This window comes from Pristis pectinata, chromosome 3 (assembly GCF_009764475.1).
Source record: "Pristis pectinata isolate sPriPec2 chromosome 3, sPriPec2.1.pri, whole genome shotgun sequence".
Classification (NCBI taxonomy): Eukaryota; Metazoa; Chordata; class Chondrichthyes; order Rhinopristiformes; family Pristidae; genus Pristis; species Pristis pectinata.
In genome coordinates this window covers 3,802,644-3,823,029 of record NC_067407.1, presented here as the reverse complement: position 1 = coordinate 3,823,029, position 20,386 = coordinate 3,802,644, and the positions used below count along the sequence as shown (strand labels likewise).

Here is a 20,386-nt window from a genome sequence, read left to right as displayed (position 1 = left end):
GAATTATGATCACTATCTCCAAAAATGTTCACCCACTGAGAGGTCTGATACCTGACCAGGTTCATTTCCCAATATCAAATCAAGCACAGCCTCTCCTCTTGTAGGTCTATCTACATACTGTGTCAAGAACCCTTCCTGAACACACCTAACAAACTTCACCCCATCTAAACCCCTCACTGTCTGGAGATGTCAGTCGATGTTTGGGAAATTAAAATCCCCCATCATGACAACTCTGTTATTCTCACACCTTTCTAGGATCTGCTTCCCTATCTGCTCCTCAATAACCCTGTCACTATTGGGCAGCCTATAAAAAACACCCAGTAAAGTTATTGACCCCTTCCTGTTCCTAACCTCCACCCACAGAGACTCCGTAGACAATCCCTCCACAACGTCCACCTTTTCCGCAGCCATGACACTATCTCTGATCAACAGTGCCACTCCCCCACCTCTTTTGCCTCCCTCCGTCCTTCTTGAAACATCTAAAACCCGGCACTTGAATCAACCATTCCAGTCCCTGAGCCATCCAAGTCTCCGTAATGGCCACCACATCATAGCTCCAAGTATCGATCCAAGCTCTAAGCTCATCCACCTTGTTCACAATACTCCTTGCATTAAAATAGACACATCTCAAGCCTGTCTGAACACGTCCCTTCTCTCTCACCTGCCTATGGTGCTTACTCCTAGCTTCGTCTATTTGAGAGCCAAACACCTTTTCCCCAGTCTCTCCAGTACGGATCCCACCCCCCAACAATTCTAGTTTAAACTCTCCCCAGTAGCCTTAGCAAGCCTCCCCGCCAGTATGTTGGTCCCCCTGGGATTCAAGTGCAACCCGTCTTCTTTGAACAGGTCATACCTGCCCCAAAAGAGGCCCTAATGATCCAGAAAACCGAATCCCTGCTCTTTACTCCAATCCCTCAACCATGCATTTAACCTCTTCCTCGTTCTGTTCCTATACCCACTGTCGCTTAGCACAGGCAGTAATCCGGAAATTACTACCTGCTCTAAGATCTATCTAACCCTTCCCTCCCCCATAGCTCCCCATTTCTCTATCATTCATGCGTCTATCTAAGAGTCTCTTAAATGTCCCTAATGTATCTGCCCCCACAACCTCTGCCGGCAGTGCATTCCACACACCCACCACTCTCTGTGTAAAAAAACTCACCCCTGACATCCCCCTTATACCTTCCTCCAATCACCTTAAAATTATGTCCCATCGTGTTAGCCATTGTTGCCCTGGGAAAAAGTCTCTGACTGTCCACTCGATCTATGCCTCTTATCATCTTGTACACCTCTATCAAGTCACTTCTCATCCTCCTTCTCTACAAAGTGAAAAGCCTGAGCTCACTCAACCTATCCTCATAAGACATGCTCTCCAATCCAGGCAGCATCCTGGTAAATCTCCTCTGCACCCTCTCTAAAGCTTCCACATCCTTCCTATAATGAGGAAACCAGAACTGAACACAATACTCTAAGTGTGGTCTAACCAGAGGTCTATAGAGCTGCAACATCACCTCGCTGCTCTTGAACTAATGAAGGCCAACACACCATACGGTTGGCCTGTGCACATTCACCTTATCTGTGGCCCTCATGATTTTATACACCTCTATAAGGTCACCCCTCAGTCTCCTAGGCTCCAAGGAATAGAAGTCCTAGCACGCCCAACCTCTCTTGTAAATCATCTTTGCACTCTTTCCAGCTTAATGACGTCTTTCCTATAACATGGTGACCAAAACTGAACCCAGTGCTCCAAATTACTGGACGCCATTTGACCCCTGCTTCTCCTTCCACTTCACACAAGATCATGGCTGATCTGTGACTCACATATCCCACCACATCCTTTATTGAAATCCCTAAAGACCACGGAATGACAAAGTTTGGACTGGAGGCCTGTGACTTTGTTTCTCAGACTGGAGGCCTGTGACTAGTGGTGTGCCTCAGGGATCTGTGCTGGGGCCATTGTTGTTTGTTGTCTATATCAATGATTTAGATGATAATGTGGTAAATTGGATCAGCAAGTTTGCTGACGACACTAAGATTGGAGGCGTTGTGGACAGCGAGGAAGGTTTTCAAAGCTTGCAGAGGGATCTGGAACAACTGGAAGAATGGGCCAGAAAATGGCAGATGGAATTTAATGCAGACAAGTGTGAGGTGTTGCATTCTGGAAGGACAAATCAAGGGAGGACATACACAGTAAATGGTAGGGCACTGAGGAGTGCGGAGGAACAAGGGGATCTGGGAGTTCAGATACATAATTCCCTGAAAGTGGTGTCGCAAGTAGACAGGGTTGTAAAAAACGCTTTTGACATCCTGGCATTCATAAATCAGAGTATTGAGTATAGGAGTTGGGATGTTATGGTGAGGTTGTATAAGTCATTGGTGAGGCCAAATTTGGAGTATTGTGTGCATTTCTGGTCACCTAACTATAGGAAGGATATCAGTAAGATTGAAAGGGTGCAGAGGAGATTTACTAGAATGTTGCCGGGTCTTCAGGAGTTGAGTTACAGGGAAAGATTGAACAGGTTAGGACTTTATTCCTTGAAGCACAGAAGAATGAGGGAGATTTGATAGAGGTTTACAAAATGATGAGGGGCATAGACAGAGTTAATGTGAGTAGGCTCTTTCCACCTAGATTAGGAGAGATAAGTACGAGAGGACATGGCTTTAGGGTGAAAGGGGAAAAGTTTAGGGGGAACATTAGGGGAACTTCTTCACTCAAAGAGTGGTGGGAGTATGGAACGAGCTGCCATCTGACATGGTAAATGTGGGCTCACTCTTAAGTTTTAAGAATTTAAGAATAAATCGGATAGATATATGGACAGGGCTGGAGGGTTATGGACTGGGTGCAGGTAAATGGGACTAACGGAATAACATTTCGGCACAGACTAGAAGGGCCGAATAGCCTGTTTTCTGTGCTGTAGTGTTCTATGGTTCTATGGTTCTCTGACATAAATATATGACAATTGACCGAACATCAAAGAGTTCCAAATTTCCACTGCCTCCTGAAACCCAGGTTTGAACTTTTATACTTTGACCCCTGGCCCCAAACTTCCCACCCACAGGGAGAGTTTCTCCATATGGAACATGATGATGTCATCACATTGCACACACGGTCCGTGTATTCTTGCTGTCCGTGTCCGTGCTTTCTTGCTGCCAGACCCGGGCAAAGTACACAAGCTAGTTTTGAAGTTCCTGATGCAGAAAAACAAATTGCTGGAGGTCCTCTGCTCCTGCCTGCCTCCTGGTGGTCTTCAGAAGGAACTGGGACTCAGTAGCTTGGTGGCTAGGAATGGAGAGGGGACTTTGATCAGTGTGAGCAGAGGAGGGTGTAGGGATAATGAGGAAGGAGGGTTGGAGGAGTCATGCAGGAAGGAAACAGGCCCTTCAGCCCAACCGGTCCATGCTGACCACGATGCTCATCTCAGTTAGTCCTATTTGTCCATGTGTGGGCCATATCCTGCTAAACATCGAACATAGAACAGTACAGCACAGGAACAGGTCCTTCTGTCCATGATGTCTGTGTCAAATACGATGCCAAATGAAACTAAATCCCTTCTGCCTGCACATGATCCACATTCCTCCATTCCCTGCACATTCATGTGTCTGTCCAACAGCCTCTTAAACACCACTATTGTAGCTGCCTCCACCCCAACCCTGGCAGCCCGTTCCAGGCACCCACCACTCTCTGTGTGTAAAAAAAACTTGCCCCACACATCTCCTTTAAACTTTCCCCCTCTTACCCTAAGGGCATGGCCTCTCGTACTTGACATTTCGACCCTGGGAAAAAGATTTTGGCTGTCTGAACTATCTATTCTTCTCATAATTTTATAAACTTCTATCAGGAATTAAGAGGTTGGGAAGGGTTTAAGGTAGGGCTCCCAGTCTAATGACAAGACTCTGGATTGCACCAAACCAAACTCACGACCAGAACTGCATCAACTTCTCCCAGTAAGAGCAGGCTAAATCCTCCAGCACAATGCAAAGAAGTGGAGGATAGTCATAAACAGGTTGGGCACATGCAATCCATCTCAGTCACTTTCTGCAAAGTTCTCAGACAAAGTTTAAGGCTCAGCTGCACAGTCCCAACAAATGAACCTCTTGAGTCCTTTGCAGATGTCTTTACTTAGTCCCAGTCTAACTGTGAAAGAGTTTGTGTGTTTTTAGTGGATGCAGTATCAGAAGCAGAAGTTGCTGTGGGATGAGAGCTGGATCATCAGTCTGAAGGAGATGAGCCCAGGTACTTGCGCCTACTTAGATGCTTTGTTCTCTGCAGACCTTCTCCATCTCATGTCTCAACTCTTGACTGTACATTTCAGGCAGCAGGTTCCTCGTGGGAATCGGTAGCGTCGCAACTGTCCGACAAACCAATGGCATTTCGAACCTGAGTGAGGTGACTGATGCTTCTGCAAGTGGATATGCTGCAAGCCCAGTCCACAAGCCGGGCTTTATACAGACCGGCATCTAGTAAGTCTCAGAGCTGTTGGTTTTATTGCAAGGAAGGTCCACAATATGGAGGATCATTTAGTTTCTGTCTCTGCTGGTTAAACCCAGGCCCTAGGTACTGTTAATTAAAGTGAATGTGGCAAATCTGTTGTAGAACTGGCATTGAATGATGATACAGATCCTTCTTGGAAAGTAGTGATCCCATTACACTACTATCTATGGACAACTTTGGTGCTGCCCTCCAACATTTGTTTGAATCACACAACTCAGAGGGGAAGAAAATCACCCAGACGTTTGTGATGTTAAGTTTCCACCTGCTTGACCTTGTCCTGGGATCACTGAGGGCTTCCCTGTCAAGAAACAACATCACCATTTCTGACCAGAGTGATGATTGGCTCATACACATGTCAATCACATTGCAGAAAGTGACTGAGGTGGATTGCCCGTGCCCAACCTGTTTATGACTATCCTCCACTCTTTGCATTGTGCTGGAGGATTTAGCCTGCTCTTACTGGGAGAAGTTGATGCAGTTCTCGTCGTGAGTTTGGTTTGCTACAGTTCAGAGTCTTGTCATTAGACTGGAGCCCTACCTTAAACCCTGCACAATCTCAACTCCATATTCTTGCCTACCCCTTTCTTGCTTATCAATAATCTATCTACATGTGCCTTAAGGATATTACAAGATCTGCTTCCACAGACTTTTGAGGAAAATAGTCCCAAAGCCTCTCTGAGAGAAAAAATTTTGCTTCACCTCTGCCTTGAAACAGTTCTGGATTCTCCCAGAAGGGGAAGCAGCCTCTTAGCATTAGTCCTGTTAAGACCTCTCAGCATCTCCTATGTTGCAATCAAGTCCCCTCTCACTTCTGTAACGTCTAGCAGACACAAACCTAAGATATCCAAACTTTCCTCGTTAGCCGCCCTGCCCATTCAAGGTATTGGTCTCGTGAACCTCAGAACTACTTCCAACACATTTACGTTCTTCCTTAAATAATCAAATTCAAATCAAAGACCCCACCCACCCGGATCATTCTCTCTTCTCTCCTCTTCCATTGGGTAGAAGATACAGGATCCTGAGGGCACGTACCACCAGGCTCAAGGACAGTTTTACCCCACTGTGATAAGACTATGGAACGGTTCCCTTATATGACGAGATGGACTATGACCTCACGATCTACCTTGTTGTGACCTTGCACCTTATTGCACTGCACTTTCTCTGTAGCTGTGACACTTTACTGTTATTGTTTTTACCTGTACTACCTCAACGCGCTCTGTACTACCTCAATGTAACTGCACTGTGTAATGAATTGACCTGTACAATCGGTATGCAAGACAGGTTTTTCACTGTACCTCAGTACAAGTGACAATAATAAACCAATACCAATACCAATAAGGAGACCGATCCTGTGCACACTACTCCAGATACAGGCTCACGAATAACTGAGGCATTACCTCCCTACTTTTGTATTCACTTCCCCTTAGCAATAAATGATAACATTCTGTTAGCATTGTTAGTAGAGGGGCATAGATAGGGTGGACAAGCAATATCTTTTTCCCATTACTGTGCGATCCAGTACCAGAGGGCATACATTTAAGGTGAGGGGGTTAGGTTCAGAACAGAAGTGAGGGGCACGTTTTTTACTGAGAGAGTGGGGGATGCCTGGAATGTGTTGCCTGATAGGGTGATGGAGGCAAATTCATTGGGGGTTTTTAAGAGGGGCTTGGATGGGCACATGAATGAGAGGAAAATGGAGGGATATGGGTATTCTGTAGGTAGGGGGGATTAGCTATGTCAGCACAACATTTGGGCTGAAGGGTCTGTTCTGTGCTGTACTGTTCTATGTTCTATGTTCTAATTACATGATTGGAGTAATTATTGGATTGGAGAGCTTGAGAGATCAGGAGAGATTGGCTACGCTGGGTCTTTTTTTTCCTTGCAGTGAAAGAGACTGAGATGAGAGGCATCGATAAGGTAGATAGTCAGTGTCTGTTTCCCAGGGTAGGGGTGTCTAAAACTATAGGTTTAAGGTGAGAGGGGGTATGGCTAAAGGGGATCTGAGGGGTAAATTTTTCACACACAGTGTAGTTGGTGTCTGGAATGAGCTGCCAGAGGAGGAGGTGGAGGCAGGAACAGGAACAACATTCAAGAGGCATCTGGACAGGTACTTCAATAAGCAGGGCATAGAGGGATGTGGAATTGATGCAGGCAGGTGGGATTGGTATAGAAGGGCATGATGGTCAGCATAGACATGGTGGGCCGAAGGGCCTGTTTCTCTGCTGTACAACTCTATAATTTTACTTGCTGTACCTGCATACTAGCCCTTTGTGGATCCTGCATCAGAGCACCCCAATCCTTCGGTACCTCGGAGCTCTGCACTCTCTCACCTCTGAGATAATGTACAGCTCGTTATTTTTCCTGCTAGCATTACGACACTTCATTGGTATTGGTATTGGTTTATTACTGTTATTTGTACCAAGGTACAGTCAAAAATTTGTCTTGCATACCGATTGTACAGGTCAATTCATTGTCCTGGGGTCTAACAGCACTAAGCAAGTATGATAACGTAAGTTCTTTTGAACTGTTGTTGCTAAGTAGCAAACTAAACACAGCTGAGGTCTTTGATATCTGTATTGATTATTTAATTTCTATTTTTAATGGAAACATAGCACAGTATAGCACTGGACAGGCCACCTGGCCCACCATCTTGATGCCAATTTATACTAAAGTGTCCTCTTCCTGTGTATCATCCATTTCCCTCCATTCCCTTCAGATTCACGTCTATCTAAAAGCCTCTTAAACTCCACCAAACTGCCTGCTCCCACTACTACCCCTGGTAACCCATTCCAGGCACCTACCACTGTCTGCGTAAAAAGAATTTTCCCCTCACTTCACCTTTAAACTTCCCCCCTCTAACCTTAAAGGCATGTCCTCTGAACATAAAACATAGAACACTACAGCCAAGTACAGGCCCTTCAGCCCACAATGTTGTGCTGACATTTTATCCTGCTCTAAGATCTATCTAACCCTTCCCTCCCACATAGACCTCCCATTTCTCTATCATTCATCTGTCTATCTAAGAGTCTCTTAAATGTCCCTAATGTATCTGCCCCCACAACCTCTGCCGGCAGTGCGTTCCATGCACCCACCACTCTCTGTGTAAAAAAACTCACCCCTGACATCCCCCTTATACCTTCCTCCAATCACCTTAAAATTATCTCTCCTTGTGTTAGCCATTGTTGCCCTGAGAAAAAGTCTCTGACTGTCCACTCGATCTATGCCTCTTATCATCTTGTACACCTCTATCAAGTCACCTCTCATCCTCCTCTCCAAAGAGAAAAGCCCTAGCTCACTCAGCCTATCCTCATAAGACATGTTCTCCAATCCAGGCAGCATCCTGGTAAATCTCCTCTGCACCCTCTCTAAAGCTTCCACATCCTTCCTATAATGAGGCAACCATTATAGGAAGGATGTTTGACATTTCTACCCTAGAGAACAGATTCTGACTACCTAATCATTGGATGCTAATTGTACATATTTCATTACAGTTTCTGGGGAAAACAAGCTGCGTCTCTGCTGTTATGTTTGTTCTTCATCAAGAGACAAACTTCGCATGGGTTTAACGTCTGAACATTTTTATTAACCAACAACAGACAGGCTTGCTTTCCATCTCGTTTCACAGCCACTTCCTGTGCCCCCATGTGACCCCTTGCATTGCCTACTGGGAACTGTAGTTCTTTATTATAACTACATAATAACACATAATAATCCTTGTTTATCAGAGTGTTTTCCTTCCTTTCAGTGACGGACGGACAGTGGCCATCAAAAGAATACGCAAGAAAACCTTTACTCTCTCAAAAACCATCAGAAAAGAAGTAAAGCAAGTGAGGTACACACTGGTCTTTAATCATCAAGTGTTCGTTACACAATGTACTTTCCACCTGACACTGAAGTCTCAGGTGAAATATTTTTTGCAGTGGAATATTGGCTGTGCCAGGGTCATTGGGGTCTTGGTCAAAAACACTTTGGTTGCTGAGCGAATGTTGAGGGACGTGTGTCTGCTGTGTGTGACCTCCTGCAGTAGAATAGTCTGATCTTAAAGTGGTTGGTGGTTGGGCGGTGTAGTCATTGGAGTGAGCATTCCTGGGTGCTAACTGGTTTATTATTGTCACACGTACCGAGATACAGTGAAAAATTTTGCCGTCCAGACAGATCATTCCACACATAAGCACAGCGAGGTAGTAAAAAGAAAAACAGAATGCAGAAGCTTTCGAGAGGGTGCAGAGGAGATTTACCAGGATGTTGCCTGCATTAGAGAGCATGTCTTATGAGGATAGGTTGAGTGAGCTCGGGCTTTTCTCTTTGGAGAGAAGGAGGATGAGAGGTGACTTGATAGAGGTGTACAAGATGATAAGAGGCATAGATCGAGTGGACAGTCAGAGACTTTTTCCCAGGGCGAAAGTGGCTAACACGAGGGGACATAATTTTAAGGTGATTGGAGGAAGGTATAAGGGGGATGTCAGGGGTACATTTTTTACACAGAGAGTGGTGGGTGCGTGGAACCCACTGCTGGCAGAGATTGTGGGGGCAGATATATTAGGGACATTTGAGAGAATCTTAGGTAGACACATGAATGATAGAGAAATGGAGGGCTATGTGGGAGGGAAGGGTTAGATAAATCTTAGAGCAGGATAAAATGTCGGCACAATATTGTGGGCCAAAGGGCCTGTATTGCGCTGTAATGTTCCACGTACAGTGTTCTAATATATTGTAACAGTTACAGAGAAAGTGCAGTGCAGGTAGGCAATAAGGTGTGAGGGCCACAACAAGGTAGACTGAGTGATCAAGAGACCATCTTATCGTACTAGGGGACTGTTCAATAGTCTTATAAGAGCAGGATAGAAACTGTCCTTGAGACTAGTGGTACGTACTCTCAGGCTTTTGTATCTTCTGCCCGATGGGAGGGGGGAGAAGAGAGAATGTCTGCAGTGAGAGGGGTCCTTGGTTATGTTGGCTGCTTTCCAGAGGCAGCAAGAGGTGTAGATGGAGCTGTTCGATGTTGGGCCACCCCTTCTGCTGAGGGTGTATATGTGTGGGCAGGAAGGCTCCTGGCAGTGACCTCTTCACCCATGTCTGAGAAGCTCGCTGGGTTGAGGATGGCATGAGAGGGAAAGGAGACCTGGCCTCATGGGAAAACTGCCAGTAGTTGCAGATGACACAAGAACTGGTGGAGTTGTGGAGAGTGAGGGATTCAGCAGGACATGCACCGGTTGAAAACATAGGCAGAGAAATGGCAGATGGAGTTTGATGCGGACAAGTGTGAAGTGTTGCGCTTTGGGAGGTCAAATAGAGTCATACAGCATGGAAACAGGCCCCTCGGCCCAACTGGTCCATGCCAACCAAGACTCCCATCTAAGTTTACCCATTTGCCCACGTTTGGCCCATATCCTTCCAAAACCTTCCTATCCATGGACCTGTCCAAGTGCCTTTTAAATGTTGATATTTCTACCTGCCTCAACCACTTCCTCTGACAGCTCGTTCCATGTAGGCACCACCCTCCATGTGAAACATTTGCCCCTCGGCAACTATTAAATCTTTCCCCTCTCATCTTTAACCTCTGCCCTCTAGTTCTTGATTATGCCCAACCCTGGGAAAAGGACTGTGTGAGAGGAAAGTATACCGTAAACGGCAAGACCCTCAGGAGCATTGATGTACAGAGGACCTTGGGGTACAAGTCCATAGCCCACTGAAAGTGGCAACACAAGTAGATAGCATGGTAAAGAAGGTGTACGACAGGCTTGCCCTCATTGGTCAGGGCACTGAGTATAAAAGTTGGCAGGTAATGTGTAAAACCTTAGTTCGGCCACATTTGGAGTATGTCGTCGTCTAGTGACAGGAAGCCACTCTATCTGCTTCAGGTCCAGGCCGGGACAAGGCCTGAGGACGATTTGCTAATCTGGGGAGCTGGAAAACCTGACGAAATTTGGCTGCTCCAAGTGGTTGCTCCGACTTTCAAACGAGAATTTGGATTTAATGTTAATCAAACTAACAGGGGCAACAGGTAACAAACAGAGGAAGGCAGAGTGGCGCAGCGGGTAGAGCCATTGCTTCACAGTGCCAGAGACCCGGGTTCGGTCCCGACCTCTGGCACTGTGTCTGTGTGGAGTTTGCACGTTCTCCCTGTGACCTCATGGGTTTCCCCCGGGTGCTCCGGTTCCCTCCCACATCCCAATGACCTGCGGATCGGTGGGTTAATTGGCTGCTGCGAATTGCCCCTGGTGTGTGGGTGAGGGGTAGAATTTGGGGGGAGTTGATGGGAGTGTGGGGAGAATGAAACATGGGCTTAGAGAAATTGGGTGGTCGGTGGTCAGCAGGGACTAGATGGGCCAAAGGCCCTGTTTCCCTGCTGTACCTTCCTATGATCCTAGGATGGTGGAAATGCTCAGCAGGTCAGGCAGCATCTGTGGAGAGAGAAACAGAGTCAACTCTTCTTCAAAACTGGGACAATTTGGAAGTGAAAAGTTTCGGAGACAGTGGGGGTGGGCACGGAGAGAGCGAATGGGAAGGTCGGGGGGAGGTGGGGTCCTGGAGAGACTGTGGAGGGTGGTCCTGACTGAGAGAGGACGGGGCAATGCTGGTGAGTAACAAGAGGAGACACTTGGGAGGGGTGGGAGCAGGAGGAGATGAATTAAATCAGAAATACCAGCAGAGCAGAGAGGTACTGCTGAATGTTGGAACTGTGTGATACAAGAGGGTCTCTGAGAATAAATATACCGGAATGCTGTTTATAGAGAATACGGCAGTATAAGGCCAGGCTTGGTATTGGTTTATTATTGCCACTTGTACCGAGGTACAGTGAAAAACTTGTCTTGCAGACCATTCGTACAGGTCAATTCATTACATAGTGCAGTTACATTGAGTTAGTACAGAGTGCATTGATGTAGTACAGGTAAAAACAATAACAGTACAGAGTAAAGTGTCACAGCTACAGAGAGAGTGCAGTGCAATAAGGTGCAAGGTCACAACAAGGTAGAACGTGAGGTCATAGTATAAGGGAATTGTATAAGGGAACCGTTCAATAGTCTTATCACAGTGGGGTAGAAGCTGTCCTTGAGCCTGGTGGTACGTGCCCTCAGGCTCCTGTATCTTTTGCCTGATGGAAGAGGAGAGAAGAGAGAATGTCCCGGGTGGGTGGGGTCTTTGATTATGCTGGCTGCTACACCAAGGCAGCGAGAGGCTGAGGGTATAGTTGAGTCAGAGGACTGAGACTCTCCCTGATTGCCGTGTGTGTCAGGACACTTTCCACAGCTACGGTCAATGTGCACAGTCTGTATCCCAGGGCTGGGGATGCAAGAACTAGAGGGCATAGGTTCAGGGAGAGAAGGGAGAGATTTAATATGAACCTGAGGGGCAACTTCTTCACCCAGGGGGTGGTCAGTACGTGGAAGGAACTACCAGAGGAAGTGGGTGAGGCAGGTCCATTAACAACATTTCAAAGGCACTTGGACAGGTCCATGGATAGGAGAGGTTTAGAGGGATATGGGTTAAACACGGGCAAATGGGACTAGCTTAGATGGGAATCTTGGTCGGCATGGACCGGTTGGGCTGAAGGGCCTGTTTCCGTGCTGTGTGACTCTAGGACTCCATGACTTTCTAAACCGGGCTGGGTCTTGGGTTGTTACATTAAAGCAGACAGTGCAATGTGTCACTGAAGACTCCCCATCTCTGTGGAAGACCATTCCTGGTTACATTTATACATCACCCTGAGTCGGCAAGACCGTAAATGGGATTTGAAGAACTTTAGTCAATCTTTGCTGGTTTTAGTTTACACTGGGGGTGGGGGGAAGAGGATGGAATTTCAGAAACAGCTTGGAATATCTCATATCATGTACGATATCCAGGTGAAATGTAACTCATTCAGGCACCAGGTTAAGGAGGTTCAGCTTGTCACCGAACACTCTAACAAACTTCTACAGATGTACTGTTGAAAGTATCCTGACTGGTTGCATCACGGTCTGGGACGGCAATTCGAATGTGCAGGAATGAAAGAAGCTGCAGAGAGTAGTGGACTCTGCCCAATACATCACGGGCACTTCCCTCCCCACCATCGGTAGTATCTATAGGAGGCGCTGCCTCAAGAAGGCAACGTCCATCATCAAAGATCCCCACCATCCGGGCCATGCCATCTTCTCGCAGCTCCCATCGGGCAGGAGGTACAGAAGCCTGAAGTCCCACACCACCAGGTTCAGGAACAGCTACTTCCCTTCAACCATTCGGTTCTTGAATCAACTTGTACAACCTCTAGCAACACTATGACCACTTTGCACTACAATAGACCTTGCTTTTTTGTTCTCATTGTGTTCTCTCTTGTATAATTTTGTATAATTTATGTTCCTCTTGTGACAGTTGTGCGTCTGATGCTCTGTGCCTGTGATGCTGCTGTAAGTTTTTCGTTGTACCTGTGCACACATGGACTTGTGCAGATGACAATAAACTGGACTTTGACACCAGGTCACTGGCTAAAAAAAAACAGAACACTACAGACACTGGGGACTTGGGAAAAGCTTTAAGTTTTCTCAGTTCTGATGAAACATTCCTCTCCCCTCAGATACTGCCCAACCTGCGGAGTGTTTCCAGCACATCCTGTTTGTACTACAATATGACAATAGTTGTAATTTAGGATGTAGATCTGGTATTGCACAGTGCTAAGATCATAACTCCACCCTGCCCACGCTACTCTACGGTATTTATTGCTTATTCTGCTTATTGATTCCATTCCAGGGAACTCGATCATCCAAATCTTTGCAAGTTTATTGGTGGATCTGTGGAGGTGCCCAACGTTACCATAGTTACTGAATACTGCCCTAAAGGGAGCCTGTCCGATGTTCTGTTCAATGATGACATTCCCCTGAATTGGGGGTTCAGGTAACACCCACACTTTAATGATTCTCGTTTGCTTGCAGGAACTCGTGGTTTTCAGATCTGCATCTGTAGAGTGTGAATTACACAGCTAATTCATCATCCTCCTTCCAAACTCTGGCCTACTTCAGCTCATCGGCTGCTGAAACCCTCACCAGTCTCGTCTCTCCATTGCCCACTCAAACCCCACCCTCCAATCATCCAAAACTCTGCCAGCTCACAACACCCCACTTTTAAGATTAAGATACTTTATCAGTCACACGTACATCGAAACACACAGTGAAATGCATCTTTGGCGTAGAGTGCTCTGGGGGCAGCCCACAAGTGTTACCACACTTCCGGCGCCAACATAGCACGTCCACAACTTCCTAACCTGTACGTCTTTGGAATGTGGGAGGAAACTGGAGCACCCGGAGGAAACCCACGCAGACACGGGGAGAACGTACAAACTCCTTACAGGCAGCAGCAGGATTGAACCCGGGTCACTGGCACTGTAAAGCATTATGCTAACTGCGACACTACCATGCCTGCACTTGCTCAATACCTTGTCCTTGCTGACTCACGCTGGCTTCAGAGCACCTGAGCTTTGAAATCCTTGCTTTCAAATCCTTCCAAGGCCTTGAATCGAGACCCCATCTGCCCTCTCAGGGAAGGGATCCCATTGCATAATTTCAAGGAAGACTCGGGTGCTCTGTTCTCCTTGGTGTTCTGGTCGATATTTTCCCAAACCTGCATGTCTACTAAGATCCAAAACCTCGGCAGTTTGTGGGATCTTGAGTCACAGAGTCATACAGCACGGAAACAGGCCCTTTGGCCCAACTGGTCCATGCCGACCTAGATTCCCATCTAAATTGGTCCCATTTGTCCGCATTTGGCCCATATCCCTCTCAACCTTTCCTATCCGTGTACCTGTCCAAGTGCCTTTTAAATGTTATTGTACCTGCCTCACCCACTTCCTCTGGCAGCTCGTTCCACATACCCACCACTGTCTGAGTGAAACAGATTCCCTCAGGTCCCTATTAAATCTCTCCTCTCTCATCTTAACCCTATGCCCTCTAGTTCTTGATTGTCTAACCCTGGGAGAAAGACTGTGCGCATTCACCCTACCTAAGCTCCTCATGATTTTATACACCGCTATAACATCACACCTCATTTTCCTACACTCTAATGTAGCCTGCTTAATCTCTCTCCATAACTCAGTCCCTTGAGTCCCAGCAACATCCTCGTAAATTTCCTTTGCACTCTTTCAAGCTTAATGGCAACTTTTCTATAACAGGGCGACCAAAACTGAACACAATATTCCAAATGTGACCTCACCAAAATCTTGTACAACTGCAACATAACATCCCAACTTCTATACTCAATGCCCTGACTGATTAAGGCCAGCGTACCAAAAGCTGAGGAAGTGAAAGTGACCAAAAGACATAAGAACTCGCAGGAGTAGGCAACTCGACCCCTCACTCCAGCTCTGCCACTCAATGTTAAAGAAGATCCTTCACCTCAGAGCCGCTTTCCTCAAACCTCTTGACTCCCATAATTTCTATCAGTCTTCAATAAGGGGCGGCAAAGTGGCGTAGCAGTTAGCGTAATGCTATTACAGCGCCAGTGACCTGTGTTCAATTCTGGCTGCTGTCTGTAAGGAGTTTGTACATTCTCCCTGTGTCTGCGTGGGTTTCCTCCGGGTGCTCCGGTTTCCTCCCACATTCCAAAGACGTACAGGTTAGGAAGTCGTGGGCGTGCTATGTTGGCGCGGGAAGCGTGGCAACACTTGCGGACCGCTCCCAGAATACTCTATGCAAAAGATGTATTCCACTGTGTGTTTTGACGTACATGTGACTAATAAAGATATCTTAACTTATCTCACTCAAGTGAATGACCCCACCACAGCCCTCATGGGGAGAGAATTCCAAAGATGTGCCAATTGGCCAGTGGAAGAGTTCCCTTAATGTGTAGCTTAGCTCTAGAATCTGGGAGAGCGGGAACACCAGAGACTGCAGATGCTGGAACCTGGAGCAACAAACAATCTGCTGGAGGAACTCAGCGGGTCGAGCAGCATCTGTGGGGGGAAAGGAATTGTTGACGGTTCGGGTCAAAACCCTGCATCAGGAGTTGACAGGAATGTGGGGAGGTTAGAACATAGAACACTACAGCACAGTACAGGCCCTTCAGCCCACAATGTTGTGCTGACATTTTATCCTGCTCTAAGATCTATCCAAACCTTCCCTCCCATGGAGCCTCCTAATTTTCTATCATTCATGTGTCTATCTAAGAGTTTCTTAAATATCCCTAATGTATCTGCCCCCACAACCTCTGCCGACAGTGCGTTCCATGCACCCACCACTCTCTGTGTAAAAAACTTACCTCTGACGTCCCCATTATACCTTCCTCCAATCACCTTAGAATTATGTCCCCTCATGTTAGCCATTGTCACCCTGGGAAAAAGTCTCTGACTGTCCACTCGATCTATGCCTCTTATCATCTTGTACACCTCTGTCAAGTCACCTCTCATCCTCCTCCTCTCCAAAGAGAAAAGTCCTAGCTCACTCAACCTATCCTCATAAGACATGCTCTCCAATACAGGCAACACCTTGGTAAATCTCCTCTGCACCCTCTCTAAAGCTTCCACATCCTTTCTATAATGAGGCGACCAGATCTGAACACAATACTCCAAGTGTGGTCTAACCAGAGTTCTATAGAGCTGCAACATCACCTCGCAGCTCTTGAACTCAGTACCCCAAGTAATGAAGGCCAACACACCATATGCCTTCTTAACAACCCTATCGACTTGTGCGGCAACCTTGAGGGATCTATGGATGTGGACCCCAAGATCCCTCTGTTCCTCCACACTGCTAAGAGTCCTCCCATTCACCTTGTATTCTGCCTTTGAATTTGATCTCCCGAGGGTTAGAGGGAAAGAAAATTGTTTGGAAATTGTAGGAATTGTGTGCACAACAATGGCGAATGGAGTTTAATTCGGGTTAGTGTGAGGGGTTGCATTTTGGAAGACAAATGAAGGTAGGACTTTTACTTTTATAGACTTTTGAAGGTAGGGCCCTGGAGAGTGCTGTAGAACAGAGGGACCTAGGAGTGAGATAAGACAAGATTTCTTTATTAGTCACATGTATATCGAAACACACAGTGAAATGCATCTTTTGCGTAGAGTGTTCTGGGGGGCAGCCCATTCGTAGTTCTGTGTGGAGTTTGCACATTCTCCCTGTGACTGTGTGGGTTTCCCCTGGGTACTCCGGTTTCCTGCCACGTCCCAGATACCTAAGTTAACTGACCGCTGTAAATAACCCACGTAGTCGATGGCAGCAACCAGAAGCAGTAGGTCGTTTGACCCCTCAAGACTGTTCTGCCCTTCAGTAAGATCCCGGCTGATCTGATTTTGGGCTCAGCTCCACTTTCCTGCCTTGCCCCCACATCTCTTGACCAAAAGGCTGCCAATCTTGCTGCAAATTATTCAACAAATCCTCCTCCACAGCTCTCTGGAGTAAAACCTTCCAAAAATTCACAGCCTTCCCAGAGAAGAAATTTCTCCTCACCTCCATGTAAATGGGGGAATCCCTCCACCCCTCCCTTTTACTGAGGCCATGTCCCCGGTGCTAGATTCCTATCCCCAGGATGAACCTCTTCTCAGCTTCCACCATGTCAATCCCTCTCAGAATCTTTCAACGAGATCTCCTCAGTCTTCTCATCACCAGGGGTGTGCCGGCCCAACTTGTTCCATGTGTGGAACCCTTCCTGGGTGTACTCTCTCACCCTGAGAACATCTTCCAGTGTTCCAACCTCCCCCAGTCTCTCTGCTCTAGCCCTGTCACTTCTCCGCCCTCTCAACTTCAGCAGGGTCACACCCAAAATTTAATTCCCTCTGGCCCTCCACATATCTCCTCCTCCTTTTAAAATCCTCCTCAAAATTCACCTCTTAGATTTATACACCTTCGGCCCTTCACCAAGATGTCTACCTGAGCTAGTCCCATTGGCCTGCATTTGGCCCACATCCCTCCAAACCTTTCCTATCCGTGTACCTCTCTAAATGTCTTTTAAAGTGCAATTGGACCTGCCTCTACCTCTGGGAGATCATTCCCTCTGTGTGAAAAATGTGCCCCTCAGGTCCCCTACAAATCTTTGTGAAGAACTTGGACACTCTTCCCCCAGCCCCCACCACACACCTCCCATCCTCCTGCCCCCATCACCGATATCTCTTCCTTTGGGACAGGGTACATTTAACCTCCACGACTTGGTGAGGTGCCTTCGAGCAACTTTCTTTCCCAGTTTTAGTTCCTATATGACTTCAAGATGTTGTTGCTTCAGACTGTCGTTTGCCACTGATGTGGCTCGGGGAGTGGCCTATCTCCACCAGCACAAAGTCTACCATGGGAGACTGCAGTCAACCAACTGTGTCATCGATGACAGATGGGTGTGCAAGATCGCAGGTAATCTCAACCTCTGTCTTGTGGATGCTGCTTATGTCATGCTCTGTGATGCTGCTGCAAGTAAGTTTTTCATTGCACCTGTGCATGCAGGTACTTGTGCATGTGACAATAAACTCAACTTTGACTTTGACTTTGCAATTTGGCATGTTTCATTGGCTTAGTTGGTAGAACTCTACCCTCTCGAGAGGATTGAGCACACAGAGACAGAGAGACAATACAGCACAGAAACAGGGCCTTCAATTCTGTCATCTCAGTGTCCTTTCCACATCTGCCTTAACTTACATAGCAATCTTTTTTTTGTGAAGACTACGGGTTAGCGGTCTACAGGAGGGACGATTTTGAGGAACTTACCATTGGTTTTGTTCCAAGGATGGGCCGCATTTACTGCGCTCCTGAAGTGATTGCAGGCACCTCTTCCAACATGAGTCCCACAGCAGATGTCTATAGGTAAGGCTGCAACTCCTATTGACCACATTGTTTTAGCTCAGACTAAAGATGTCGTTCAAATACCAATGGGAAGTCATTTAGGTGAAAATCAAAAAAGTGCAGGTGCTGGAAATAGAACATAGAACATAGAACATAGGACACTACAGCACAGTACAGGCCCTTTGGCCCACAATGTTGTGCCTACATTTTATCCTGCTCTAATATCTACCTAACCCTTCCCTCCCACAGAGCTCCCCATTTCTCTATCATTCATGTGTCTTTCTCTCTTAAATGTCCCTGGTGTATCTGCCCTCACAACCTCTGCTGGCAGTGCGTTCCATGCACCCACCACTCTCTGTGTAAAAAAGCTTACCCCTGACATCCCCCTTATACCTTCCTCCAATCACCTTAAAATTATGTCCCCTCGTGTTAGCCATTGTCGCCCTGGGAAAAAGAGTCTGACTGTCCACTCGATCTATGCCTCTTATCATCTTGTACACCTCTATCAAGTCACTTCTCATCCTCCTTTTCTCCAAAGGGAAAAACCCTAGCTCGCTCAATCTATCTAAGGTAAAAATTGAAAATGCTGAAATACTCAACAGGTCAGGCAGCATCTGTGGGAGGAGAAACATAGTCAACGTTTCACGTCAAAGACTCCCTGTCAGAACTGAGAAAGAGATAAAAGAAGCTTGGAAAGTTGAAGACACAGGAGACTGCAGATGCTGGAATCTGGAGCAACAAGCAATCAGCGGGTCGAGCAGCATCTGTGGGGGAGAAACGAATTGTTGATGTTTAGGGTCGAAACCCTGCATCAGGACTGAGAGTGGAGAGGGGAGATGGCCGGCATACAGAGGAGAAGGGGAGTGGTGAGACAGAGGCCTGAGGCGATTGGTGGACTGAGGAGTGGTGAGGGACGACGGGCAGGTGGCGCCAGGTAGGGGAGGGGAGCAGCGGTGGAGTTAGGATGAAGTGGCAGGTGAACGATAAACGGAGGTGGACAAAGCGAGAGAGAGAAGATGGATCAAGGTGTGGGGTAAAGGTGGGAGACAGCTGCTGGAGGGAGATGAGCAGGAAAACAGAGGGCCACCAGGGCTGGACTCTGATAAGTAAAGGTGGTGAGAATGGGAACCATTAGGGGAGAGGTGTATGGCAGGTGGAACCAGAACCAGGTAGGGGAGGGATGGGGGGGATCCTATAGGTGAACTGTTGTGTAGTGGGTGGTTGGATCTAGGGGGGAGGGGGATGAAGATTGGTGATGGGGGGTTAGCAGGGAAGGGTTTGCTTGTAAGTTTGTAAACTTGACTTTTAGGCTTGCAAAGATGCAGGGAGGTTGGGGGAGGGGATAAAACCAGGGTGACCAAGATTACTGGTCAGTGAGTGAATGGAAGCAGTTATAGAGCGAGAGAGAATGCAGACAATAGAATGGAGGAATTGCAAAATGCAGAGTAGGGACACAAGCCTGGCAGGTCAGGCTGGCAATGTTGTCCAAATCCCAGAGAGGCAGAACAGATGGGGAACAAAAAGGTTTGGGCCTGCTCAGTCTAAACGTTTTCTGAGGAAGGCCCAAGAGTTTTTAAACTCCATTTTATATTGGATTTGGAGAATTGCAATAAGGTATATTTTAACTGGATTCCTACACACAGATGGACGAGTTAGGAGCAGGAGTGGATGTCTCACCCCTTGAGCCCGCTCCACTATTTATAAATTCATGACTGCTGTGATAATGACTCAAACCTACATTCCTGGCTGCCCCCAGTAACCTTTCATCCTCTTGCTTGTCGAGAACCTTTCTACCTCTGCCTCAGAAATATAGAACATTACAACACAGTACAGGCCATTCGGCCCACATTTTATCCTGTTCTAAGATCTATCTAACTCTTCCCTCCCACATAGCCCTCCATTTCTCTATCATTCATGTGGCTATCTAAGTCTCTTAAACGTCCCTAATGTATCTGCCCCCACAACCTCTACCAGCAGTGCATTCCATGCACCCACCACTCTCTGTGTAAAAAACTTACCCCGACATCCCCTTTATATCTTTCTCCAATCACCTTAAAATGATGCCCCATCGTGTTAGCCATTGACGCCCTGGGAAAAAGTCACTGACTGTCCACTCGATCTATGTCTCTTATCATCTTGTACATCTCTATCAAGTCACCTCTCATCCTCC

General features: G+C 46.9%; 1 protein-coding gene across 1 annotated transcript in view; it reads left to right on the top strand.

The window, feature by feature from the left end:
* LOC127568907 (atrial natriuretic peptide receptor 2-like) overlaps positions 1–20,386 on the top strand; it is a 138,594-nt gene that overhangs the window by 63,321 nt on the left and 54,887 nt on the right. Inside the window, exons 9-14 of the mRNA XM_052013163.1 lie at positions 4,162–4,234; positions 4,314–4,461; positions 8,238–8,324; positions 13,217–13,360; positions 17,669–17,790; positions 18,096–18,237. Of these exons, the coding sequence (XP_051869123.1) occupies positions 4,162–4,234; positions 4,314–4,461; positions 8,238–8,324; positions 13,217–13,360; positions 17,669–17,790; positions 18,096–18,237 (716 nt within the window). The remainder of the gene's footprint in view (positions 1–4,161; positions 4,235–4,313; positions 4,462–8,237; positions 8,325–13,216; positions 13,361–17,668; positions 17,791–18,095; positions 18,238–20,386) is intronic.